The 7,999-nt window shown below is 36.5% G+C and overlaps 2 protein-coding genes across 3 annotated transcripts in view; one reads left to right on the plus strand and one right to left on the minus strand.

The window, feature by feature from the left end:
- The window catches only part of LOC143280782 (uncharacterized), a 48,220-nt gene extending 43,569 nt beyond the window's left edge, over positions 1-4,651 (minus strand). The window contains exon 1 of one of the 2 annotated variants that reach the window (XM_076585458.1): positions 4,102-4,651. In XM_076585458.1, coding sequence (XP_076441573.1) covers positions 4,102-4,106 — 5 coding nt within the window. In that variant the 5' untranslated portion in view covers positions 4,107-4,651. The remainder of the gene's footprint in view (positions 1-4,101) is intronic. The other variant, XM_076585457.1, reaches the window with a different exon arrangement.
- Positions 4,652-4,820: 169 nt separating this feature from the next.
- Positions 4,821-7,318, plus strand: LOC143281523 (signal recognition particle 9 kDa protein-like). The gene is made up of 3 exons (XM_076586736.1): positions 4,821-4,983; positions 5,971-6,039; positions 6,729-7,318. The coding sequence occupies exons 1-3, from the start codon at positions 4,912-4,914 to the stop codon at positions 6,822-6,824; spliced, it is 237 nt and encodes a 78-aa protein (XP_076442851.1). The 5' UTR covers positions 4,821-4,911; the 3' UTR covers positions 6,825-7,318.
- Positions 7,319-7,999: the final 681 nt, after the last annotated feature.

Here is a 7,999-nt window from a genome sequence, read left to right on the forward strand (position 1 = left end):
CACCAAGGAAGTTGATTCTTCCTGCTTGGCTGGGCCTGCTGTGCTAAGAAAATGGGGCTTCCTGCTTGCTGTCAACCACAGAGACTTCCTGTTGGCTTCTGATCACGGACAGACTGTGCCCTGTCACAGCTGTAGTAGTACGAAACAGGACTACCATTGATCCAATGTGCAAACATCTCCTTCATTTACTGAGGTCATGATTTGGCAAGGAGCTATTCATTTTAGTTTTTTTTTTTTTTTTTTTTTAAGTGTTTTTTCATTTCATTAAAGAAATATTTATTTAAAAAAAACAACAACAACAAATTATTTACACCATGAACAACAAGGTAACTTTCCTCTGCGACAAAATACTCTAAAACAAGTCCCTGAAGACAGCCCCAAGAAAGAAGTCACTAATCATCTACAATTACAAATTAAAATACTACATTAAAAAAAAAAAAGGCAGAAAAAGCAAAAAAGGTCATTTAGTAAAAAAAAATTACTTAATTAACTATGAAGTCACTATGACTTAGTATATTGCAATAAAACAAATACTACAAAAACAAGTTCTTCACTTCATGAACCAAAAGTTTTATGAGGTTGCTATTTAAAAAAAAGAAAAGAAAAAAAAAAAAGAACAAAATTGCTCCAGAAAACAATTCCTTCAATTCATGAAGAATAAACAAAACTATGAGGTGACTTTTTTTTAGCAATAAAATACTTCCTAACTGAGTCAACCACTTCATGAACCGTGGCAACTTTATTTTTGCGATAAAATCCTACAAAAACAAGTTCTTCGTTTTATGAAGCTATGATTTTGTAATGAAATCTACCAACTTAAAATCTTTCACTTCATGAACTGATGTCATGGTTTTGTACGGAATTAATTACTCAAAAGATAAATTTTTTGCTTCGTTTAGTTAACTAAGATTCCGCAATGAAATAATGAAAAAGTGTTGCTTATTCCCCCCAAAAATTAAACGGTTTGAAGGTGTGTGTCATTGTGTGTGTCTCTTTTCTTTCTGGCAGTGAAAATAAAACACAGAACATGATTTATGATTTGATCAAGAACAGACGGTGATGTATTCTACATATTTTTCAGATGATTTCCATATATCTGCTACTGTTTAACAAAGAAACACCAAATTTCTTAACCCGATAACCCTGCTAAAATGTTGATTTGCTTGCGCTAAGACACGTTTAGTGGAGAAAAAATAACAGCCAAAAAACATTAAACTAAACAGCCCACTGCTCTGTTTAGATAAATGTGTAACAGTTTCAGTTTCAGTTGCTCAAGGAGGCGTCACTGCGCTCGGACAAACCATATACGCTACACCACATCTGCCAAGCAGATGCCTGACCAGCAGCGTAACCCAACGGGGGGGAATAAATAATAGATAAGCTTACATAAATAAATAAATAAATAAATAAATAATAATTATAATATAGAAAAAGGTAGTAGTAATAATAATAGTAATACTAATAAAATGATAATAATAAAAAATAAATAAATAAATAAATAAAACAACAATGGTGATAATTAAGCAAATGAATGTAAAATATGACGACACACATTCACACATACACCCACACATGCATAACAGAAATGCACCAAACATGCAGTTTCACAGATATGAAAGTACAGTCAAATACATATAAACGTACATGAGCTCCAACACACACACACACACACACACACATTACCTTGCACCTCCTCCAACCCCCTCCTCCACACACTCATTTCTAGCCTACGTATCGCAGCTTCCACGGCACACACACACACACACGCACGCAAACACACACTCACAGAGATGAACACTTACTTGTACAAGCACACACATATACGCCCATATCTCCCACCCCCAACCCCCACACATATATACAAAGATATATATATATATATATATATATATATATATATATATATATATATATATATATATACACACACACACACCCGTACACAGATCTCTCCTGACACTTGTGTACACTTACACTCTCGCGCATTCACAAACGCACTCAAAAACACAGACCCACACATCCACACAAACACACACATACACACACGCACAGAGTGTAACACTAATAGTTTAACTGCTTATTTTGGTAACATTTGCGTGATTGGGCCCAGTAATTAATCAAAGGAAAATATTAAAAAAAATAAAATGACAAAATCTACAGAATGACAAATTATCCATATATTTACAGGGTGTTATTTCCATTTACATGGATTTCCAGAGCATTGGGGGAAAAAAAATAAAAGTGCTGAAATAAAAATTAATAACAATATGCTGTTATGTGAAATGTTTATATTACTACATATGATGTATCATTCAAGACTTCTTTTAAAATCATATACAATAAGATGGGGCATGGTGTCTTGTGGTTATTTGTTCACACTCACACTAGTCACAGTATAGGGGGGGGGACCCAACAATTAGTTGCAGTTCACTATTCATCCTCAGCAACAACAACAACAGCTTCAGTTTCCGTTTCAGTAGCTCAAGAAGGCGTCACTGCGTTCGGACAAATCCATATACGCTACACCACATCTGCCAAGCAGATGCCTGACCAGCAGCGTAACCCAACGCGCTTAGTCAGGCCTTGAGAAAAAAAGAAAAAAAAAGGTGAATAAATAATAGATAAGCTTACATAAATAAATAAATAATAATTATGATATAAAAAAGGTAGTAGTAATGATAATAATAATAAAATAATAATAATAATAATAAATAAATAAACAAGACAACAATGATGATAAATAAGCAAATAAATGTCAAACATGAAGACACACATTCACACATACACCCACACATGCATAACAGATATGCACCAAACATGCAGTTTCACAGATATGAAAGCACAGTCAAATACATATAACAACAACAACAGCAAAAAAATTAGTATTGTATTTGTAATTGTAACCAATCTTGACCAAAAACATAACCATGTATGCATGTTGTTACAATCACTGCAGATCTGATCAATCGAAACACATGAAGCTGCCTGGAACGTTTGAAAATTCTAAGCAATCATAAGTTTGCAAATGCTGCTTATCAAGTAGTACAGGCAAGCTATGAAATGAAGCCTCCACATTTCCCAGATCATATGGAATGAATGAAGTGGTCATATATAATCTATATTGCAGGATGTTTTTTCCACTCGTCTTTCCACAAGGTTTCTCTTCTTAATCATGAACAACTGAAAATGAAATGTATAAAATAAGAAATGTAATTTGTATATATATATATATATATATATATATATATATATATATATATATGGATTTTTTTTTTTTTACATACCTATTGCAAGGGAACATGTGTTGCTCACATGAACTAGATTATTACTTTATCCTAGAAAACAAAAAAGCAAAACATGAAACAAAAACACACAATTACTATATACTAGTATACAGTATAAAAACAACTACACATTAGAAAATTCCACTGGCAGTATGTGGCAGATCAGTCTTATATTTGGTGAACACTGCAACCTGATCTGGAGAAATCTAACCTGGACTCAATGCCAAATTTTATTTTCAGATAATAATTCTCTCATAAGTTCCTGAATGTAGATAGGTGAAAAAAAAAAAAGAAAAAGAAAAAAAAAAGGGTACACCTAGCTGAAAAGTTGGACACTACACAAACACACACACACTCTTTCACTGAGTGATAGGTCACACATGAGTCTAACCGGTCTCACACAAACATGCACACAAGCATGTTTTTTGTGTTTTTTTTTCAATCTCCCAGGTCAGTGTATACGCACGCAGATCAAATACGCACGTTAAAGATCCTGTAACCCATGTGAGCGTTCGGTGGGTTATGGAGACACGAAAATACCCAGCATGCATGAATCACGACAGAGTAATCGGAAAGTCGATGTTGGTCGTGTAACGGAAAGAAGAAGAAGAAAAAGAAGACGAAGACGAAGAAGAAGAAGAAGAAGACGAAGAAGAAGAAGAAGAAGCATGCATGCACACCATTATAATTCATATACATTCCCGCACGCACACACACACACACATGCACAAATACGCGCGCGCGCGCGCGCGAAGTTCGGTTATGCGTAAGTTGTGATTTCATGGGGAGAAAAAGGGTTCTCTATGGCCAATCATACCTCATTTTGCAAGGTTCTGCAATGCCTGGTCGCTGCGCTGAAGAAGATGTGCTGGCCAAACAACACGAATCCTGGTTCTGGGTTTAGCAGACGACAAGCTGACTGCGGAGCGACCCCGGAAGAGTACGTACCAGTAAGTATCTACTTATGTAATGCACATCGGTAGCAACCGCTAACAAGCACTTGAATGTGAGGCCTGCGGAAGCTTTAACCAATGCTCACAGATAAACAATCTGCTGTCGTAATTTGATCCGGTGATCATCGAAAAAAGGTCTGCAAAGCCCAGACTCAATCAGTCTGACGTGATCAGTGATAAAGCCCAACCCGTCGGTAAGATGTTATCAAGAAAATGTGGACAAGATGACAGTTACACTAAGTATAAAGTGTCACCAACTTGAACACTTTACAACTGATTTACGTGAACAGCACCTTATTGTTCGCTAGCCCACCGTGAACTACATGGCTGACACATGAATCAGTCATCGCTTCCTCCCTTTCTGGACGCCATGACTTCGCTGGTCGCTGCAGACCGCAGCTCGTCTGCATAATTTGCATACTAAAGTAAGTTAAAATGAAAAACAATACTAACCATTAACTTAATGTATAAATTTGAGCATAGACAGCTTTGTAGAATTCCCGTAAGATGTTATTTTTGTTTTGTTGTGTTACGTTCCTGTTTCAAAAACCGAAACAATTCTAAGTGCGGAGCCACAGGAAGTTTCAACAATCTGCATGCTCGCGTGGACGAACGCAACATATTGTGCTCTTCTGCAATTTCATCTTGTCTTGATATCATAATCAGCGAAAATTATGACATATTTCACAACTTGGGAAGAATTCGCCAAAGCTGCAGAGAGACTGTACATGAATGATCCACAGCGGGTAAGCTTAGCAGCAGTATTTGACTTGAGACCGACTTTGACAAAAAAAATTATTAATCATCGTCTCTGGAATCTGGAACGATACGTTGCAGGAACCTTTGCGGGTTATCGTCGCAACGGGTGATCGTGAAACAGTGCAGTTTTTTTTCCCAGATAACTTTTGTAAGACAATGAATACATTGACTGTCGTGTTTCTGTGTGCTATTTTTAGTTCTGCAGAAGCCGGAAAAAATAAATAAATAAATAAATAAACACACAAAAACACGTCACTATGCGTATCAAAATTAAACCAGCCTGATCTAAAACCTACCATGTTGATCTGATACCTACCAGAGTTCTATATATGTGGATCTGGATCAGGAAAAGTATGTTGCTGAGTCCAAAATTGACTGTAACTGCAACAGGGAAGGGGTGGGTGGGTCTGGACTATTTGCCTGAAGCCAGCTGACTTGATCAGGCAGGTTGTTCCACTCCACTGTTGTGTGTGTGTGTGTGTGTGTGTGTGTGTGTGGAGGATTTAAAAGTTGGGACAGGGATGATAAAGACAGACAGACAGATACAACAAAACACTATCACACACACACACACACACACACACACACACACACACACTGACACAGAAAGGCATAAGCCAAGTGTGGTGATGATATGTTTTAAGTGTATTCTGGAAAAATCTAGAATTTTGAGAACATGAAATGAATCTGTTTTAAAATTTGAACTGAAGGTGATTCACACACACACATAGACACACACTCATTCATGGCCAAGAAAGGGAATGTAGTTATCAGAAAAAAAAAGTAGAAACAAAACACACACACACACACACACACACACACACACACACACACAATTGCTACCTGGTAATGCTTCTTCAGTATTCTTTAATTCTATTTATTGAGCCTGTGCTTGTATGCATTTTCATGAAATTTTGTGATAATTTGCCTTTATTGAGTGGTTGTGATCATTTCTTTGTGGGTACCTGTTTCAGTGTCGCTATGTGATGAAATACAGACACTGTGATGGAAAGCTGGTGATGAAGATAACGGATGACAAAGTGGTAAGTCCTGTGTTATACTTTTTAAGAATTATGCCTCTCTTTAAAAAAAAAAGAAAAAAAAAAAGAAAAGATTTCAGTGTATCACTATCAAAAAGTCATGCTTTAGATAAGATTCTAGAAAGAGAATTTAATAGCAAGTTCAGGAAGATTGGTTGTCCTTTTTGCAGTCATACATTCCAATACTTCGTCATCTGACCAAATGCACTGGTTTGTCATAAAATTTTAAGTTTTTGTTGGAGCCTTTTATAAGCCTGTTGTTTACAGTTGTATATTATGAGTGGACCAGCTGGCCAAGAATGCTATAAAGGAAAAAGTCATCCTAGTCTATGTTCCATACACAGACGTGAAGCAGAAAGTGAATACATCTCCACTGGCTCCCTGTCTCACACCGAATGAAGTACAAGATCAGCACACTATGTTATAGATGTATTCACAAAACTGCCCCTTCCTATCTCTGCAGCTGCCTTCACCTCTACACTCCTTGAAATACTGATTTTGATTTTTTTTATATGTAATAGCGCAACACGTAATAAACCAGTTCTCAAAGTTTCATTTTCTTACACAATATATATTTTTTTTTTGTAATTTTTTTTTCCAAACCCTTACAAATGGGCCGTCTGTGGGGAAAAGCAAGGGAGGAAAGTTGTCGTCCCGAGTGAGTTAAGAGAAATGTGATTGTTTCATTCCAGTGCCTGAAGTACAGAACAGAACACGCGCAGGACATCAGGAAAGTGGAGAAACTGACCAGTCAGCTGATGCGGCATATGGCTTCCAAAGAAAAGTGATATGATGGAGCAGCTTTTGACGATGTCTGTTGTGTCGTTGTGAGACCGGCATGTGTTGAGATCAGGAGAGAGCGATGTGGATTAAGTGCGTCTTGACAAGATTCAAAAGGCATTTGATGCATTTCAGTTCATTAACTTGTGCGACTGTGAGTGTGAAGATGACCGGTGTCTGTGCATTTGAAGGGAGTATGAAACTAAAGGGTTTATGTGTGTGTGTGTGTTAGAGTGTGTTTGAGACAGACTAATAACAAGTATCTGTATGTGTGGTGTTGTAAACATGAATCTGTATGCTTTACTGCATATATATTTATGAAGAAGAGATGTGGATTTTGATGGTGGTTGGCAGTCACTTTTCGTTTTCAAAACAGTGTGATGTAAACTGAGGGTGTGCTATAGATTCCTGTGCTAGTTCACTTTCTGAGCATGTGAACTTGATTTGATTTGGATTTGTGTGTATGTTTCTTTTGTATTAAAAAAAATAAAAAAAAAAAAAATTACAAGGTAGATCATAGAAGCATGTATAGTATTTTATTCTCAAGTCTTGACAAAGGGCTCAACAACTATAACAAAAGCAGTGAAAAACAAGAATCTTACTGGTATGCTTAATATTTAAATGGGCTTGAAGTGTATTAGTCTGTTAAACACTGTGAAACTGGTTTAGAAATGTGTCTTGTAAGACAATGCAATCATAGTCTCAAGGAAGAAGGAATCAGAATAATGAGGCATAGCGTTTTTCATCTGAGTACATGTGTGTGGAGGATGGAGTTTGGAGGAATTACCATGCTGATAAATATAGTTGAAATAAAATTATTTAAATAGTCATGTGACAAGTGATTTGAGTTCGAATATAGTGTGGTGCAAGTTCAGTTCTTTGACATTGAGTCTTTGCAAGAAAAAATAAAAATTTCTTCATTCGATGAAAGAATTTCTCGCAGTCTGTGTGTCGTTTCTTTGTGTAATGTGTGCATGTGCAATTTTTTTTTCTTCTTGTAAACAGGCAATGCTTTTATCTTACGAACGGTGAAAGAGACGACGTTAACAGCGTTTCACCCCAATTACCATCATCAAAATATTGCAAGCAGAAGGCTCTTATACTGAAGACGTGAATATTGACAAAGAATACCACAATTCTGACGACGGAAGCTAAAGGTTGGGTCATTCAGACACCCACTGGA

The sequence above is a fragment of the Babylonia areolata genome, chromosome 4, assembly GCF_041734735.1.
Source record: "Babylonia areolata isolate BAREFJ2019XMU chromosome 4, ASM4173473v1, whole genome shotgun sequence".
NCBI lineage: Eukaryota > Metazoa > Mollusca > Gastropoda > Neogastropoda > Buccinidae > Babylonia > Babylonia areolata.

What these genes read in the sequence shown, in the direction of transcription:
- LOC143281523 (XM_076586736.1), top strand. Translation starts at nt 4,912, where the DNA reads ATGACATATTTCACAACTTGGGAAGAATTCGCCAAAGCTGCAGAGAGA. An exon ending in ACATGAATGATCCACAGCGG is followed by an intron (nt 4,984 to 5,970) that starts GTAAGCTTAGCA and finishes TACCTGTTTCAG; the next exon opens with TGTCGCTATGTGATGAAATA. An exon ending in AGATAACGGATGACAAAGTG is followed by an intron (nt 6,040 to 6,728) that starts GTAAGTCCTGTG and finishes GTTTCATTCCAG; the next exon opens with TGCCTGAAGTACAGAACAGA.